Source organism: Neodiprion pinetum, chromosome 2 (assembly GCF_021155775.2).
Source record: "Neodiprion pinetum isolate iyNeoPine1 chromosome 2, iyNeoPine1.2, whole genome shotgun sequence".
Lineage (NCBI taxonomy): Eukaryota > Metazoa > Arthropoda > Insecta > Hymenoptera > Diprionidae > Neodiprion > Neodiprion pinetum.
Genome location: NC_060233.1, coordinates 3,143,500 through 3,163,530, shown reverse-complemented (window position 1 = coordinate 3,163,530; position 20,031 = coordinate 3,143,500). Strand labels below are relative to the sequence as shown.

The window sequence follows — 20,031 nt, the reverse complement described above, 5'->3', positions numbered from 1 at the left end:
ATTCCAGCTCCGCAGTTCAGTGAAGTTCCTCCCTATCTCCCGGTCATTGTATGCAAATGTATTCATTCCTTTTCAAAGAAACGACAAACTCGCCTTTTTCTGATGTCTAGCCCGATACTGGAGAAGAGGCATAAGGCAGCTCTGGGCCGGCGAATAATCGTCCGAGAATCGGATTCACGCAGACGAGCAGTGTCCACGTTCAATGGACGTACGGCTGAACTTTCAGGACTGCGAAACCTGCGCTAACTCATACCATGAAAAATCCCCGTCCCGATGTAACACATACGCGGACATACACGTGTGTGTGTGTGTTTACCTACGTAGAGACGAAAACGTGTGTCCTTTGTAAACCAGCCGCTGATATGTGCTTCGCTACCGCGTCGCGACGCTTTGTATCCTTTATGTACATCGAAATATGAAATTTAATGTTATATACACGGGTATATAATGCATGTACGTATGTACATAGATATTCTTTGTATAACACACGTATGTGTACATACGCACATTGTACATACGTAACCCACTATTCGACGAGTCTGTCATTGCGGAATTGTTGTATGCTCGGTAGCATTGTATAAATATACAATAATGTTACTCCCTCTGTGTATCGTATAATGTATAATCTATAGCCTAATTTAAGGGGGTGCCCTGGTCGATTTCGACGTTGACGTATATATATACATATATATATATTCAAGTATCGAATTCCACGTGTCTGAAACGCGGAAAAGGGCTAAACACACCCGTTTTATACACAATTCCGAACAAAAATACTCCAATTCATTTTCATTTGACGCGGAAAGAAAGAAACGGCACGGATTCTACGGAATGGCAATAGTAGATTCGTAGAATTCATACCGTTTCTTTTATTTCTGCGTAAAATAAAAATGTATTGGAATGTTTTTGTTCAGAATTGCGTATAGAATGGAACTGTTGAGACCTTTTTTTTTTGCGTTCGAGATACGTGAGCGTCGATATCTGGATATATACATACGTTAACGTCGAAATCGACCAGGACACCCCCTTAATGTCCTTTCGTGAGGTTTCGTCGCGGCGTTCTCAAAGCGCTTCGAAACTGATCCTTACATCTTATATGTATATTCCAGTACTGTACATAGGTATAAATATCTACGTGTATACGTATATTGAGTTTTACATAAATGGACACGTGAGGGGCATCGCGGAGATCAAATGGCTCCTGGTATTTTTTTTTTTATTCACAAAGTCCAAAAAAAAAAACATTTGATTAAAAAAAAAATATCCAGAAGCCCAGGGACGCGACGTTCTCTGACGGATCGTTCAAAGGGTTGCGCTGGACCGTTGAATAAATTTCATTCAACAACGCGAGAAGAAAGAGAAGAATGACAATGAAAAAAAAGCATAAAAAAAGAAAAAAAAAAAAAAAACGAACGACCGAGTACGAGACGAAAGTAAAGGTAATCCAGTGAGACGTGTATTGGAAAAGAGAAAAAAAAAAAAACGTTCCGCAGAACGCTCGGGTGAGTAAAAAGCATTGTTTCTTGATATTGCAAAAAACACAAAACAGAAATCGAAAAAAAAAAGAAAAATGAAAGAAAAAATGAACGAATAAATAAATGACGATTCGGCTTTTGGTGAAAAAGAGGAAAAAGATAAACCCTACAAGGGTAAGGTAAAGCAGAGCAAAGGTCGAGAGTGCAAGGGGAATCGAAGGGTCCTTTAGGGTTGGGAAGGATAGACAGGCGTCTGGAGTGTATGTATATCATATCTTGCGATACAGTGGGCGGCGGTAGTGAAATAATGCAAATATCAATCTGCATACTTACTTCTCTTTTTCGTTGGCATCCGGAAGGAGGAACTTTACTGCCACGAGTCTTTTACCGAGGGTTGCCGTCGTCCCGTATTCCGGTATGCCCTCGGCCTCGGCGACGTACACCTTTATAAGCATAAATTTTTCTCTTTCATAAACTGAAACTGAATATATACCTCAATATATACATGTAAAGAGAAGCTTGGCGGGAAGGCGAAGAGGGCACAAGATGCAGGCCTGCGCCCCTCCGGAGGATTTAACAAAAGGCCAATTCCGACCCGGGGAATCGGGTTGCATTTTACGCTACAAATTTCTCCTTTCTTTCTTTCTTTATTTCGTTTTGTTTGAATTTTCTTCTTTTTTTTTTTCTTCTCCCTCTTCTCCTCTAGGCATATACCTACTACCCTGGTTGAAATAATAATAGAAAACGAACAAGGTCGACCACTGCAACATTTTCACCCCATCTCTCCGATTCCCGATGATCTCCTCCTCCAATTCACACGCGTCATAAGCGCTGGATGCTCAGAGCTCCGCAGTGAAACCGATTAAGCACCTCGGATGAAATTTTCTATCCTTTGTTAGTGGGATCAGAGCTGAAGTATAGGCGGAGATTCAGGGGTCCCGAAGAAAGGGAAACAATTAACCTCATTAACCCGTTCAAAACCTGCTATTAAAGATCCATCGCGGAAGGCGGGTGTTTATTATACAGCGATGATGAAGCAGTTATTTTCTTCATTGTAGTTGAACATCGACTCGTCGACGATATCCTTATGTAAGAGAAGCCAGCAGCATTGGTTCCAGAACCAACCCGATGCAGCAATAGCAGTGGCCACGTTCTTACATATACATTATATATCCTTTCCAAGAGCTGCATCACTCGGTCAGACGTCTGCTTCTCCCGATCATTGTGTTTGGTCTATTTCGTAACCGGTTCACGGGGTGAATATATGGTATGGTATGGTATGGTATGGTAAAACGGTACGAGAGTACGCGTGGGCGCGTTCACAGACAGCCGTTGATTCGTTTGAAAACTTTTTCAACCAAGTCTGCGTGGGTATGTAGGTGTTACTCGAAATTCATCGAATTTAGCGACTAAACCAGAGAAAGAGAGAGAGGGAGAGAGAGAGAAGTGATGGAAAGGGTTGCGTCTACCGCACATAGTTACCGTTCCAAAAGCGCCCTCGGCCAGCTTTGAGAGCATGCGTAGTCGATGGCGTGGGAAGAGGGGCACGCTGGTCTGCTCCAGGCGTCGCTTCAGGGCCGAGAGAACCTCCTGTTGCGTCGGCGACTGAAAATGTTAATCACATTTCTAATAATGCACGATCGGCCATCACGCCATGCCTGCCTCCTAACGTCGTTACAATCGACCCACTCCCACTATGCACGATTCAGAGTTAACTGCACGCAACGTGTCCGCATCATTATCATACATTCCAGCCCCTATCGGACCCATCGGAGTATCGCGCTGCCCGTACCAAAAACCACTTTGAGCATTTGCTCGGCGATCAGCATAACGAGCTGTACTGGTCAACACGTTACTCCGCAGTGGAACGTCTGCTTGGAGTATGACGAAAGCTTGGATTGAGCATTAGTGTCGTAAGACGCTATAGCGGTTTCTAACGTTGCAGGTATGAGCTGTTCCGGAAATTGATCGACACTTCCATCGGCGGCAGTGTCGGAAGGACTACCGCAGAAATTGACGATACGATGGATTCGAATGGTCTTGGGTATCCTGTACACGCTATGCGGTCAGATACCTCATATACCATAAGAATCGGGGATCTCGTGACGAATGTCGAGTGTCATTATCACCGGGTAGTATCAGCTCCCCACGGGCTGGGAATGATCGGTAGCTAACTATTGCACGGATCTGTTGAGACAACGTAAACAGATAGTTAAGAAACACGCACAGTGTCGAGTATTTGGGTTAAACAGTATCTATTTTCAGTCGGCAGGGATACATCGGAGCAAGTCCGGATGGTTCAATAGAGGCCTAAGGCCGAGGAAGCTTGAATCAAGAACGGGAAACCCGTACCAAAACCGAGACCCCTTGGAGGGTCGGTAGGTGCCTCACTCTATGACTCGGGGAACAATGGGCAACCCTCAGGTTCAAAGAGAAACGCGTTCGCGTTCAGGGGTCACGAATACGGTCGGTTGGTCGGTTGGTCTCCAATCCCAGGGCACAGACACCACGCACCGTGAGAATTGTACATACCTGTGCCTAGAAGCAACGCGGCATATAACGGAACGATAACGATAACGCGGCAGCTTGCAGGGCCTGCAGAAGCGAATCAAGTTCCGCTTCGTCTGTTTCGAGCACGGCGACGTCAATCAGATTCGGTATTGTAACGCGCAATCCGAAGACCCGAATGGCTCCATTTGGCATTATAAAGGGCCGGTATTGTCGGAGCGAAGGATGAGGGTGCTCACCCCCCAACGACGACCTTCTTTAGTTTATTTTATTCTTTTTCAACCAGAGGCAGGAATTCATCGGTGGTGATATACGCTTGTTCCTCTGCACAACGTGTAGCGTGTTTGTACACGGTGCGCCGTTTGCGGCCAGGATACAAACCGGCCAAGTGATTATACGCCGCTAACACTTCCCACCTCGCTATTTAACGACCCGAGTTTAAACGGTAACGGGCGTTCTTCGACCGCGAAATGACGATACATTCGCCCCGTCCCTTCTGCGTATGCAGAGTATAAGTTTTCAAGAATTATCACAACGCGTTATAACACCGACGAATCGATTCCTTTTGGCAAATTGATGACGGAACGGTTGTGGGATAACGTTCATGCTTTACAACGAGCATGCACGAGGATCTTCAACTGGAATTGGTTTTAATAAAGATCCGGAGGCGAGTCGAGTAAGGGGGCATTGATGATCGTGCAGAACTGGTTGGTAACTGATCGCAAATTGCATCCACCGACAGTCGCTGATTCGGTTCGTCGATTTTACACGTTTCGATTCTCGGGAAATGGTCTCCTAAGTCAGAGAATAAGAGCCGATCAGAGAAACGGTGTGACCGAAATTAACGTTCTCCACATCGATGCTGACTCGGCTGATTGTGAGATATCAAGTCTTGTGGTTTCAAAGTGCGTAACACTCATGAGGAAAATGCAAAAGGACATATTTGTGAAAATTCGCATTTGATGCAGTAACAGATGGACTTGCGTTCACATTGTGACAATCATTCCAATCCTTGAACGACATTCTTATTAAACAACTACCCTTCCGTACACTACAAGACTGGTTCTCACACCGCGAGGACAAATCCTTCCGTCACCGTACCATACGTGAACTTTCGGTCTACCCTTTTCCTCCATGGTGTGCAAAAGAGGGAAGAGTCTGACCTTCTTATCCTCGGGTTTGCTTCCGCGGGAAGATTCCTTCGAGAAGAGGCTTTCCTGGTCGCTCGCTCCGCTCGACAAGATCCTCGGAACTCCATCGGGGTTCAGGAGTGGTACTGTGCCAAGTTCGGGAACCGCGTAGTCGTAGGACGTGTCGACGCCGCCGTTGGCGTAAACTGCGACAAAGATAGAGGAAGGGGAAGGTTGAGGGTGGGCGACTATTGATCCATTGGGGGTTGGATCTTACATGCGACACTTGTCGAAGCCGCGTTCGGCGACAGTCCGCAACCTACCTGACTGATTGATGCTACCGCCTCCTCCCTTGTTGTTAAGCATCATGTCCTTCATCTCCATCACCACCGTGCTGTAGCTGTAGTAAGGCGCGTATTTCAACGCCCTGTACGGCTCCTGGTAATCGTCCAGCTTCACGATGTCCAGCAGTCGGTTTCCCAGGTCCCGTGGAAGGGTTGGCAGCGATCCTCCTGCGTACCTGCGACCCACGTAACTGTAGTCGTTGCCGATTGGCAATCGAAAGTTCAACGAGCTTACGAATCAATTTGATAACCAATTGGACGCTAACTTTTTTCATGTACGAAGTGATCGGTGGTTCATAACCGTCCACAAAGCTTCGTGAGACAAGTGTTTTTCAGTCTTTTACGATTGATGGAATTCGGTAAGTTTCTGGATATTGGTTTAAACGAAGATCAATAATTGATGTTTCTTTTTTGAAAAAGTTCTTTACCTTTCTTCATTCATCAAAATTCCAAACAATTCCAAAACTTGACATCTGATTATCAAGGGTAAAATTGTTCTATTTATTTATGAAAAGTTTAATGCATAGCAAGCGAATACAGGCTTTTTTTTTTGTTGACGTGATTTGAATGAGGAATGTCTAGTAGTGATTTGACGGTTGAAATTTCATGTAAATCGAAAAAGTTCGGAGGTTCCGCGAAGCGCCTCTTTGAAGGGGAAACAAGAATCCTTAACTACAACGATGTTATTCTTTCAAAAAAAAAAAAAAAGCAGCTCAACTCACCTCTCGTCGTCCTCAAGAGTGTAAGCCATAAGGGCTGCGCCCTTTTCGACTGTGGCGCAGGTGGATCCAAGGTGAGAGGGTGCTTTGCCGGTCATGGGACTTGCGAAGCACTTTCTCTGCCTGTGCCGGGATACGATGAGGAAAATGGCGACTGCAAGAAGGAGGATAACGGCGGTGAGGACGCCGATGACGACGGCCATGTAGGTCGGGTCGTCGTGTTTCGCTGTGGAGACGGGCAGCTCGCCGTCGTTGGCGGCATCCTTCTCGACGAAGACGTCGCCCAGAGGTGGCGGTTCCGTCGACGGTGGTTCTTCGGGGGTGAAATTGCCGTGGGCAACGTCTGCGGGTGGCAATAATAGGAGTGTTAATTGCGGGAGGAGAGGACTATCAAGCCGGCGATAAGCACGCGCCGAAATTTTCTCCGGAAGTACGGCCGGTCGAAAAACCTCGTCTTATTGTTAGGTATTACACACACGGTCGTAATTCTCGATCTGGAAAACGGGCGGGTAACCGGTCCCGTTGGGAGCTTCGGACAACCTCGTCAGGACCTCGATTACCGGAGGGTTTCACGTTAGTTTCATCCAATTTTCGATCTCCGCACAAGGCGCTGTATCTACTTTGTGATACCATTGTTTTGTATTATTTGTGCAAAGTGTGCGCAGAGCGGTAATTGTAAAGAAGAAAATTGCGTCCGTGTGACGTTCCGAAAAGATTAGAAATTTTCGGATGTAATATCGTATACTATTCTCAACTTGGAAATGAAAACTGTTTACATTTTAGCGAGGATTTGTTCTTGCATGACATGATCGTTAAGCATACATTGAAGCATACATTGTTCCTCGCAGTCAAATTCCTTGAAACTGGGTACGTAACGGTTCTCAAGGTCACTGATTTCAAAAATGGACTCAAATCTGAGAAATTTTCAAAAATTCAAAATAGCGGGTCTAATATGAGCGAATAGGATCAATTTTTATATTTTCAGCCCGCCGTATTGGATCAGCCAGCTTGAATTTTGAAATTGTGACGTCGGATTCGTTCTTAGCGTCTCCAAAAACCGACGATCACCGATTTTCACTTTTCTACTCCGCATAATCATCCCGCAATTACCTTTATTCTGTAGAAAAAGGCATTTTTAACACTTTGTTTATTTACAACGCTCACTATGTTCGCGAAATAATCAAAGGGTTAAAGATTCCCAAGAAGAATTGTAATGCTTAAAATCCCGCGTTGGATTTGGGGTTCATTCGGTCGTTCGGAGGGAGGACGAAGTAAAGTTCAAAGGTCTACGTCGATAATCAGTGAAGTTTTCATCTATTTACCTCACGTTCTTTTTTCTCGTTTTTGCTAAACGTGTAACGAAGTATAGCAGAAGTGAGAAATAAGCAGTAAAAAGTCGCTCGAAAGCCTGAAAGCTCGAGTGGTGTGTAAGTAAGTAAGTAAGTAAGTAAGTAAAATAAGCTCAGATACACCAAAACTCGGCTTATACTGCATTGGGTACGGCATCGAGAGTATACCTACAATATACGAGGGTAGGTATATAACAAGTTGAAACTCGACGTTACTCAAAGTTGCATACCCTTGGCGTCGGATAAATTAAGTTGCTAATTCAATATGTATATATATAATATTCGTTGAAACGGGACCGGTGCCCGAAAAGCAGCTTCTAAAGCTCCGCGGCCGCCTTCGGCTCGGCCATATCTGCACTCCAGATATCGCCCACTAAGGATACGACGTGACATTAATATTGATGAGAACCCCCCTTTCCTCACCACAGGCTCAAGCATCGAGGCTCAATCCTGAAGGCTGAACCGACTGCAGCAGATTCGACCACCGAGCAAGGTGTTTTTTTTTTCTTCTTCTTTTTTCCTTTTTTCAAATTAAATTTTATTCCATGCGCAGCCTGCTTGGTATAAAGATTGTTTCAATAGGTGTATAAAATTCACCTCAACCATCTGCGATTTTAATTCCTTTACCCTTATCCCCCCCCCCCCGCATTACTTTTTCCGCGTTTCATCAAGCTTTTTACCAGATTGAAAGCTTGCGCAGTGAACCCCACAGAGGAACAAGATGTGAGGAAGGGAGGGGATAGAAGAAGAGAATTCTGTGAAACATGTGGCCAGATGTCTGAATCATGTCGCATCAGTCTTTGGAACTGTAGCGAGATTCTCTTCCGCTATTTGGACGCGTTGCTCGGTTCTCTTCTTGATAGGCGGGTTGGATGCTGCAGACCCGTTTCTACCGTGAACGAAGAAAGAGATGCACGTGAGGATGAGCTTGCGCGGCTAAGTTTTCAGTTTTACAACTATTCCAGGGAGGAACGGATAGATAGATAGATAGGTAGATAGATAGATAGACGTAGGGAAAGGGAACGGAGAGCCGGAGAGAACGGTATTCGCCTATAAATTCCTGATGACGGGATTATCCATGAGAAACAAAGCTGTCGCACAGTGTTTGATATCTGCTTTTACGCGGCAGTCTCCCTTCCCCCCTTCACCCTTTTCATACCCTTCATACTGTATGAAATCTGATATTAAACATTCTTTCGACGATGTAGAGTAAACCGAAAGGGGTGGAGGGAGGGAGGGAGCCACGAGCCACGAGCCATAGGAATTCCATACAGGTGACACGGCCAGACTTTAGCCAGACTCTCTATCTACTCTCTCTCTCTCTCTCTCTCTCTCTCTGTCTCTGTTAAACCAGCCGTCGTTTTTGCCATTGCTGCACAAAAAAAGGGAAAAATTTTATTACACAGGAGTTATTCGTACGTACGGTGTACTGAGAATATTCTGCGATGAAGTAGGCATAGAGAAGGCAGGGGAATAAAATGAAACGAAACCGAGCGAGGAGCCCAGCAGTGATATCGTTCAATATTTCATCTAACGACGTTGTTATATATTTTTCCCTGAAAAAACGTTAAAAAAATTCGTAATCTGTAGACATACAAGTCGAGAGTCACTGTTGGATTTCGAGTCATTTAAGGACGATGAAAGACTTTTATAATATCGGATATAAAAAAACAATAGAGTTTCATAGTTTTTAGCGTTTGAAAATTGTAAAATTCACGTTCGCCGTCATTCGCGAGACGAACAATTTCTCGATATTAGATCGAACATTTTTTTTTTCACTTCTCTTTCACCGTTCGTTATCTTTGAAAATACCAACTGTTCGTCCTGAAGTGTAAGAACCTTTAAACTTTCTTCGATTCTTTTATTGAATCTTCGATCTAATCCTTGGAATTTCTTAATGATAGCTATACCTATGTCACTTAAGATTTTGAAATGACATTTTTTTTTTCAAGTTGACGTAAAAATCAGGGACGAAACGAGAGAGCGAGCGAGAGAGAGAAAGAGAGAGAGAGAGCTTCTGATATTCCGCCGCATATCGATTCTCCCCGTTTTTCATTCCTGGCTTCGTGCTGGAAGCTTCGGATATTATGAAAACATATTGCAGCGAATGTATATCCTACACTACCTTATACCTTCTAGTTTCCTGTTCCCCACCCTCTACCCTTCCTCTTCCTTCCTGAATTTCCGTAGACCAAAATAGCCGTGCCCGTATTCACGAATACATATATGTATATATATATATATATATATATATATGTATATATATTTATTTATGCATATAATACGGCACATGGCCTACTTTGAGAGAAAATTCGCCTACAGATGAATAGATATGTATTGAAAGCCGCGTGCAAGCTCTCATTTCATCTCTCTCTCTTTCTTTTTTTTCTTTTTCTCCCTCGAACAGCAAACGTAGAATCGAGGGATGATTAAGATCAGTTTATATTCTGTATAAAGTACGGGTTTCGGTGTAAGTAAAGGTTGTTAAATTTGTTCACGAGGTAACAATTTTTTAAATCTTTTTATACCTCATCTCCACGAGGTTCTTTTTTCACTTCCCCTCCAGGCTAAATAATTGCAAGAGAAGTTTCCTCCGCATTGTGACGGCGTATCGACGTCACGGATGAAACGCGGAGGTCACGTCCCGTCGTTTAAAATGTCTGACACTGCGGAGAGATAGAGTCTTTAAAAAGGGTAGATGGAGAAAGGAGAAGAGAGAGAGAGATAGAGAGAAACAAGAACTGGAAAAAAAAGCGGCAAAAACGAGAGAGCGTGTAAACGAGCTTTACGGTACATTTCCATTCCTAGCGGTAAATCAAAGGAGGTTTTCAAATTGGCAAAGAAAAAGCACTCGCCCCGGAGATCAAGGCGGTCGCTAGTTGCACTTGACGTTCTCCGTCAGCTGCGGATGCACGTGCTTTTACCGCCGAGGAGAAACCGCGTCGTCTTCACAGTGGCAATAACTGGCATTGGAAGCGGTGGTGTGAGGCTTTGCAGCAGCGATGTGTAATGACCGAGGAACTGAACCGAGAAAGCCCGAGAGAACCGAGCGGGAGGCAAAAAGGAACGACAGAGAGAGAGAGAGAGAGAGAGAGAGAGAGAGGGAGAGAGAGAGAGCTGATTCCCCTATCGTTATTCCCGGAGAAACTAAAAAGGATTTTCTATTCAAAATAAACGCGGCCTCCGCCTTAAAGATCGAGCTTTCGATTAGGGTAAAACATTCGATGCATCATGTATACTGTACAAATATACACCGCACAAAGAGCTTGAAAGCTGCTTATCGTGCGGATGATCCATGTTCGTGTTTGGAACGCGAGGAGCGTAAGGAGAAGAGAGAGAGAGAGACAGAGAGAGAGGGAGAAATAGAGAGAGGAAAAACATAGAATTCTCAGTCAATGGATAAATAAATAAGTGCATGGCACGGACATGCATCGCTGCACTGCACCGCAGAGGAAGAAAAAAAGGATGCGAGAGCTTCTTTTTCTCTTTCCGTCATCGAAATTGGAAAGCTATAGATACCTTGTATCCGAAATTTAACAACTTTTTACACTTGAACGATACACGATGTAAGATAATTCTTTGGAATTCTTTAACACTTAAGACGTAGTTGGAAAAAATTATCGGAGAGTCAGAGTTACGTTAACGCCCGGGTCACGAAAAGCTCGCGAAAATCAGGTTATAACGAGGCCCGAGCATAAACAGTCTCATTGTTAGACTGTTGACGAGCCAGCCCTCGAACTTCTCGTTCTCGCACTGCAGGTTCGAAGTTTATATTAAAACGTGTATATCTGTCGAACACTCAACTTTTCATTTCCCTGGTGATCGCGACAACTTTCTGTATTTTTTTTTTCTCTGAAACCATAGAAACGGGAAGTTAAAAAACAGTATAGATTGCGTGAAAGCGTATGGAAAAAAAAAAAGAAGATAAAGCTGGAGCAAAACCGTGCGGCCGTAAGAATGAAACGCGGTGAAGGGTTGAAGATAAAAACGGTTTAGGTAACTGGAAAGAGAAAAGCTCATGCTGGAAGGGTTTGTCCGCGGGACAAAGAGAACGAGAAGGAAAAAAAAGCTCCATCCCGATCTTTCGCCGAAAAGAATGGCTCCTTTGGCGAGGGTTGACCGCCGGCTACCGTACCTTCACAATCTCGGAAGTGGGTCAGTCTGACCGACAATCGCGAATAGGCATCTTGAGGGTTCGAGAGTTAACCTAGGCGTTGAGAAAAGCACGAGCGTGGTGATAAATCATACCGAAAGGCATAATATTATGAATATCGCGAGGCTTGATATCGAAGTCGAATCGCAATTCTAAAAGCGTAGGGTCCTGCATTATAACGCGTACGCGGTTTTCCCGTCCCGTAACCGGATTCCGCACAGCGTCGTAAGTCTGCTCAATTACTTGTGCTTACTTACCTTATACTTAAACTTCGTTATACGTTCTCGAAACTCTCCGCTCGATCTCTTGTTTCACTGTCTAATTATATCCGTTTCATGAAGAGGGTGAAATCCGGCTCCGCGTGGACTTACGACGTTGTAAAAAAAAAATATATATATATATACTTGACTATCGCAACGTCGACCGGAAGTTCGATACCTTCGTTGGTATCGGATAAGAATTTAAAATGAGTCGCGTCTTCGTCGAAAACGGAGAAAACTCCACGGAATCGCGAAGAAGAAGAGCGCGGGGGGGGGGGGGGGGGGGTAGTGGATAAATTGAAATCGCTTTTTTCTTTTTATTTTACTCGTTTGCAAAAAAAAAAAAAAAAAAAAAAAAAAAATTCTTGAACGAACCGCTATAGCGGCTAATTGCTACCGAGTAAACAGAGGAGCTTTAACCTTCTTTCATTTTTCTTTCGCTCCGAATATAATAACCCAGGTCTCACCCTCCCTGCCGCCCCTGGTCACGGGACAAAGAAGACGGTAGGCGTCACTTCCGCCCTTCGAGCATCAAAGCTTGAAATATATAATCCGGTGCAAGTTCGGGGCGCGAGCTTCCAACGGTCCTTTGAATTTTACTGCGTAAGCGTTTCGAGCAATTACCGTATCGACGATTTCTTAAGGCGCGCGCGCGCGCGGTTATTTCCTCTTTTCTTTTCTTTTCTTTTCTTTGCTTTTCCTTTAGTTTTTTCTCCTCTTTCATACACTTCTTTCCTTTTCTTCGCTTTTGTACGTTTCTGTCGGTGCACGGTGGCAATCGATACTTACTCGCAGAGAAGCTGGTCTCTCTTGGGTTGCCTCTGCACAGCGTTCGAGGGAAAGTCTGCGGAGTGTAATGTCGGAAAGTCATGGGGAGAGGAGGAGGAGGGGGGGGGGGGGGGGGGGCGACGGTGCATAAGTTCAGATTTCATGAGCTTTGTAAGGCATGGAAATTCGATTATCATCCCCCGGAGGCAAAGGGCCTCCATCCCCCAAAAACCGGGTAACTTTAAACCACGTCGAATTAATTACACAAGTCTGGAAAAAATATTTCAATTCAGCGGCATGGGATGTTTTTGGTAAATTTTTGGTAAACCTCCGTCACGTACAATATTTTTGCAAAATGCGTAGTGTTTGCATAAAAAAAAAATACAACGATAATGAAGAAAACGACCATTTCATTACAACGGACTAAACAATATTTCTTATAAAATCAAACAAACAATTTCTTCACGAAATGTATTTAAGATTCCGTGTTCATTCTTTTCGCCTATGATACCTTTTCTTCTTCTCTTTGATACACCTTCGAACACGCTTCCGCTTTCCGAGTTTCTTTTATTTATTCTCGAGTCGCGCTCTAATACACATTAAATAAAAGTAAGAAATCACTAGTGCATAGAATTTTTGTGATCAAGAATAGGATGCCAGATTTCGAATTAATATGAATTTTACTCTAAATGAAACTATAAACACGACTTCAAGCAGAAAACCTGACGTGATGTAATTTTTTGAGTATTTTTCCCGCTTTGAGTGAGTACAAATCTATATAAAAACAGCATGAAAAATATGTGCAATTTTTTGGTTGCAAACACTGCAACTTTATGATAGCATCATGCATGCTAAAAACACACACTATTATTGTCATTCTTCTTTCAAATCATTATTAATCATTTAATTAATGTACCACCGCGCGAGGTGTAAAGAAGAGACAAAAAAAAAAAGTAAAACATTGAAATTTCATCACACAATATAAGATCAAACGTTCTCGGCTCGTCAAGGGAATGGATGTATTATATAGCGACTGATAGCAATTGGACTGGAGCAACGTAGAGGGAATAAGGGAAACCGAGCAGAGTACCTACTCCAAAACCCCCTTTCGCACATCAAAGATTATACGTGTGCGAAAACCACCTCCGAACTTTTATCATCTCGTTCAACGGTTGCAGACTACCCACTTCGTCTTCTCGGTTGCGAGAAAAAAATTTCCCTCGGATAAAGTGTTAGTGGAGGTACCCTTCGAAATACGTATGCAGAACATGAGAATTTATTTTCTTTTTTTTGTTTTCACAGATTCAAACATTTTAATAAGAATAAGAAAAACGTAATAATAATGAGGAGAAAACAACTAGTTTTTGTTTTTTTGTAGACCAGTGAATCCATAATTGGTCCAAAAAAGAGACTCAAACGTATCACAGTGACGATGAGGTGAGAAAAAAAAACCTTTTTCCGTACAGCAAATTATGATCAGAATCGTGAAGCAAAGAAAATTCTGTACCTCGCTCTAATTTCATCTGATATAGAACCGGACTCCACGTGTACGTATATGTATATACGGTGTGCACTTTGTCGGAGGCGGACGGCGGGAGTTTATGTACCGAAAGGGGACCAATGAGCCAACAAGAGAGAGAGAGGGAGAGAACGAACCGAGTTGAGCTGAGGGCTCAGTTTCAGGTTAATTCAATTACAGGCCAGTCGCAGTTAATCATTACAGATCGCCGCGGGGCGTAAGTACGTAGAACGCGGCGCTAAAGCGTCGGTTGTTGCATATGTGTATATACCCATACTACATATACATACGTACCTTTATACGTATACAATAGGAAATGTGGGCAGGTATGAACGCTTTGTAACCAACGTATGCATATATGTGTGTGCCTAACGGCCATTCAAGGATGATATAGCGGGATATAATTTAATCTCTGAACGTAATTGTTACTGTCAATTTGCAGGCTCGAGTGACGGCTCTGGAGGTACACCCACGTTCGTTTATTTATACATATAACATAAAATTCGCGTGTAAATACGTAGGCATACATACGTATGTACACTTGGGGACAATGAATCTGATAAGGCTAATTTTTTTCACCAGACAATTATGTTGGCAACACAGAGAAACCTACAGCGCCACAGTCGGCAGAGCGGGAAACAAACTCAATCTCAATAAACGTAACATAACCCGTGACCGTCGAATATAACTTTAGAATACCGCGGGGATAATGACTTGTTGGATTGACATGTATTCTAGGGTTAGATTCGACGGTCATGGGTTATGTTATGTTTATTGAGATTGAGTTTGTTTCTCGCTCGGCCGACTGTGGCGCTGTAGGTTTCTCTGTGTTTCCAACATAATTGTCTAGTGAAAAAAATTATCCGACTCAGATTCATTGTCCCCAAGGGCCAAGTGTACGTAAAGTAACTTTGATCCCTGCTACAATGGTGCGGATAGAGAGCCCGTCGTTGAACTCCATACTATTTTCCTCTTTCTATTAACTTTATTTTTCAATTCTGTTCTCAATCAAATATCTGGTTCGTTTTATACGTTTTTTTTTTTTTTTTTTTTTCATTTATATGTATGTACATATATATACTACAAGTGGATAGGTATGTACGTATGTCTATTCAATAAAACGTAATTCACAGTATAACACATACGTGTACACATACACGTCTATTGTTTTTAATTTAAAAATATCACAGTACGCGAACTGACACATCTCCGATATAAAAAGTAAGCTTTCGTTCCCTGCCGACTATCCTGTCCATCCCTGCACTCGACGAGAGGATTTTAGCTATCACCGTTGGGGGACTGACGGGGATTCTACAGAGCGCCGAAAATTTTGCCCACCACGTTATGCGAGCGATTGAATATAAACAGACAGGTGTACACCTATATCGCGTCTGCATCGTACTATTCATGTTATTTTCGGAAGGTTAAAAAAATGAGGATTGATCAGGATCTGCACTCACCAGAATCGAACGTCACTTCGCTGAGCATGATCCACCTTGCGGAGAAGTGGAGTCTAAGATTGACGAACTTTCCAACTCGATGGTGAAGCTTGATGGTGATGTTCCTCGAGGTCTCGAATATCTTGTCCTCCATGTAGGTGTAGGTGATGGGTTCGCCGGTGTAGTACTTTCCGCCGACGCTAAAGAGGATATCGACCTGGGAGAAGACCTGGAACGAAAGTGAGAAGAGATTCGAATCAGAGAACCCCAGCATGAGGTTGGTGCGGAAATCGTCGCGTGCCTGATCGCCTTGGTCGAATAAATTTCGGGCAATCGACAGTGATGGATCCCAGGCGAGACCAGATATGACGGGAATGACTGCAGGCGCATGGGCACCACGGGTAGGTACCTGGACGTATGCGAGAGACTTCATGAATAGGCGGCGGTGCGTATGAAAGTTTAGTGTGTCTTTAAAGTTTGATGGGGTATGTGATCCGGTTATAAATCAGAGAGTGTTATCCGAGCCGATGCAGGCCTCAGCCGGCAGCTGGTCTCACTTTTCCTTCGCATACGGATATTCGAGGTGTAGCACAAAAGTTTAAATCACCGTGTATACAGTGTTGGAAAGCGAGAGGCCTCTTTATATTTTACTTACAGCGAGAAGGAACGGCGGTTGGAACCATGGTTTGGTTGTGCAGTTTGCGGGGTTCTCCATCGTGCAGATCGGGCTTAACGAGCTTAGAGTCAAAAACCCTGAAGATACTGTGATTCGTGCTCGATAATAAACCGCGAATGAAAACGGCAATTTGAATAACCGGTGAAGGTAAATTGGGTACACAATGCGGGCTGCTTGGGGTAAAGGAGGACGAGATGCACCGAAGGTGGAGTCGCCCACGTACCAAAGTAGATGTAGGTACAACTTGGGGATATTATACCCTAACGAAGGCAAGAAGGACTGGATCACCATTACTGGACGGACCTTCAGTCGCGGGACAAACGACTGGCAGACACGCGACGTATCGTCATGAGAAAACGGGGCGGGTATTGAAGGAACGAGGAGAGAGAGAGAAAGAGAGAGAAAGAGAGAGAAGGAGAGAGAAACGTGCATGAAGCCCGCCGCCCAGTGCGTGCATAATTAAAAACGGATTGATCAACCCACGATGGGTAGAGACAACACGCGACTCGGATGCCTTTCACGTCATCCAGGTAGGTACCAGGCAGCGGCTGAAACCCGGCTCATTGACGATGAGTGCGTTAGAATTACGGTCCCGTCAATCAACGAAATGTTCTCCACGGTAGAAAATGCTCGTACTGTTTGGTGGGGACCAGGCTTTGATGCTTGGAAATACGATTCTTATTGTCCTGAACGCGGCCCTTGTCCACTTTATGAGCGATACTCGTTACGAGGGACAAACGAAACGAGTTCTCGGTTTCATTGGCGCGAGAAATGGAAACGGTACACTATAAGGGTTGATGCTCCGTTTGTGGTCACTGTTCACTTGTACGGTAGACTTCTATAGACTATAATAACTTAATTGGTGTTAATCTTCTACAGTATTCCATGGCGGACAATATTCATAAATTTCCATGTACCATTTGTGACCACTTTAATGAAATTCTGTTACATCCTAATGGGACTTTTGATCTCTTCAATTGCCCAATTCGGGCAGCTTTCATAAATATGTTTTGACATTTGGTGCATGGATTTATTGTGTAAAAAGCAGTGTTTATACAGTAGATCGAAGTACTTCGTAATGAACATGCCCAGAATTGGTAACAAAGTGAAGAAAACCGGTGGGTATGCATCGACCCTCACCTATGGATGTGTAATCGAACGTTAGATTCGAGCTGACATTCAAAAGATATGAAGTCGAGAATATCATACCGGATGTCTGTATATAAGAAATAAAGATTCTGCACGTTGAGACGGTATTTCCAAAGGATCGCAGGCGGATATTAAAACCGAATGGATACTGGAACTCCGACGATTTCCATATGCGAGGGGAGCAGCAAGGGATCTGAATCGCTGTAAAATTCCGCGAAAAATTCTACCGATCTAAGCTCTGAAGCTGTGGAGTAGATTTTCTGTGAAAATTTGGTTAAATCGAGTAGAAAAATACCTTCTCGATATCTCGTAACACGCGTGATCGTTTTCCATTAAATCATAAGTTTAACATAATTTCCACCTTTCGGCTATTTCTCGGTATTCTCCTCTTTCTCATTCCTCTTGGATAGTCGTCACCGACAAGGTTTCGAATTCCCAACCTCGCGGAAAGAGAGAAGCAGCATCTGTTCCGGATCGTGGAAATGCATATTCGCGCGTTTTTAAGCCGGTCAACGTGCCCAAAGGTTGTCCGCCGTTTTGGTTCGGGGTTTGGGAAAGATTTGGTCGTCCGGGTCACCCGGGTCACCGGCATCACGGTCTATTATCGCATAACGCGGCCATGTTTCATTCGGCGGTGGCTTCCGTTGAAGGGGAAAATGTTATTTGGATATCAAAGATGCGCCGCCAAAGCCCCGTAAACCCTGACAGAGCTATTGTGAGGGTGGGTTTATGAGCTCGCCGAGAGAGCGGGCATAAAACTGGTGGTCTGGTAGAGGCTCACGAGACCAAGAGAGGAAGGGAATGGGATGGATCCGTGTGGCAGTGGATTCTGAGGTGAGCCCCATGAGCCGGGGCCCCCAGGGCCGTCAACTGACGCCGAAAACGGGTTACGAGATCGTGGGACACCGTCAATATCCGGAGCGCCGCATGTGTACTACCCAAACACACACACACACACCTACATTCGATTTTCCCAGTTAATTTTCTCTCCTCTTATACCTTTTGCCTACTATGCGCTTTTCTCGAGGATGTCATTCGCGCTGCATGCGGCTCGATTCGTAATGCGCACGTTTGGCACAAGCAGTGCTGGGGGACTCGGATAGACATCGTCTCATTTCAGTTATAACGGAAATAATAATTAAATGTCTGGTCAGTTGATCCGGTCGGAAATGGGACTGTCAGATTTTATATCAAAACGGGTATAACAGTGACGGTATCCACGTTTCATTGCACGATCATATTTATACCACGTAGACTCTATTTCGAATTGAAATTGTCCAAGTGCGTGTAGATATTTTTAGTGTAACAAACTTACACAGTAGCTAACGCATAGTCAAGATGGCGGCCATTGACGCGCCTGAGATTTAGTTTCGGGCGTAAGATCGTTCCAACGGCATCTCAGGATCGAGGGTTATATCAGGGTGTGCTAAAGGATGGCAAGAACGGTTAGAGCGTCTTTTCACCCCCGTCGGAAGCTTCGGAGCAGATAATTCAGCCCTGCGCCGGTTGATTTCTGGTTAGGTTAGGCTCGACGAGGATCGCGAGCACGAGGTTCCTGATTTAATTCTTGAGATTTCGCGGGCGGGGTTTGGGGCCGGTGGGAAAGAGGGGATCGGCAGCGAGCCACGCGTCAAGGGGCACAATGGGATATAACGACAATAAAGGCTGCAGGACGAGGCACGGCGCGCGGGTAGGTATACAAGGCGTCCGGGAGACATTGAGATTCGCTAGGTGCTTCCTTGATAAAGCGTCGAGTGGAATATTCAATCAACCCGTAGCGAGGGATCGTCGTCCAGGCGTCTATGCCCCCGGAGTTGGTGCAGGATCACAGCCTGTTGATCGTCGCCTGTGCCTCTTTGGTATTCCGAGTCCGCCGCGCGGACACCGAAGCTCGCCTTCGCCTCGGGATCAGTAGACGGGCCCCGGCGAATCCACCACTCGACTCCACAAACTCGGTCAGTCCCCCTCAGAGGTGCTGGGGGGCCCCGGTGACTAGCCGCGAGTAAACACCCCGGGATAATGGCTACTTATTACGCGAGCTTAACCGAGACCCGAATCCCGATTAGTCTCTCGAGTCGAATTCTCATAATTAAATCTGGGATTAATATTCGACTTGTGAGAGATTCGCAAAACTCCGTGGATTGAGAGGTTGCTATTAGTCATACTTTATCGACTGAGTAAAATGTCACGTATTTTCGCTATTATCGAAATCTACGCATCGCTGATGTGAAAATACCGCATTCAGTGTAATATAAAAATAAAAAGTTTTCTCTTATGCAACAACAATGTCAACAAATTCATTCCTGGAATCAAATTACCATTTACCGCAGTAATATATTTTTTCATGCAATTTTTGAATGAATTCCAAAAGTTTTTGGATACTTTCGTTCCACATTGCATGTAGAATTACGTTTAGTGCGAAATTTTTGCATCAGTACCGCGTAGGCTTCGATAATAGTAAAAAAAAAGTGGCATTTTACTCAGTCGGTAAGGTCTTGACTATCAGCTTCTTCCTAAGAGTTAGCCTAAAGGTGATTTTTGG

The 20,031-nt window shown here is 44.3% G+C and overlaps 1 protein-coding gene across 4 annotated transcripts in view; it reads right to left on the bottom strand.

Annotated features, from left to right (window-relative positions):
• Window positions 1–20,031, bottom strand: part of LOC124211547 (discoidin domain-containing receptor 2) — a 95,796-nt gene that overhangs the window by 17,181 nt on the left and 58,584 nt on the right. For 3 of the 4 annotated variants that reach the window (XM_046610716.2, XM_069133435.1, XM_046610717.2), the window contains exons 8-13: window positions 15,686–15,893; window positions 6,180–6,519; window positions 5,437–5,648; window positions 5,147–5,319; window positions 2,958–3,080; window positions 1,809–1,918 (exon numbers count right to left, since the gene is read on the bottom strand). In XM_046610716.2, coding sequence (XP_046466672.1) covers window positions 1,809–1,918; window positions 2,958–3,080; window positions 5,147–5,319; window positions 5,437–5,648; window positions 6,180–6,519; window positions 15,686–15,893 — 1,166 coding nt within the window. The remainder of the gene's footprint in view (window positions 1–1,808; window positions 1,919–2,957; window positions 3,081–5,146; window positions 5,320–5,436; window positions 5,649–6,179; window positions 6,520–15,685; window positions 15,894–20,031) is intronic. The other variant, XM_046610718.2, reaches the window with a different exon arrangement.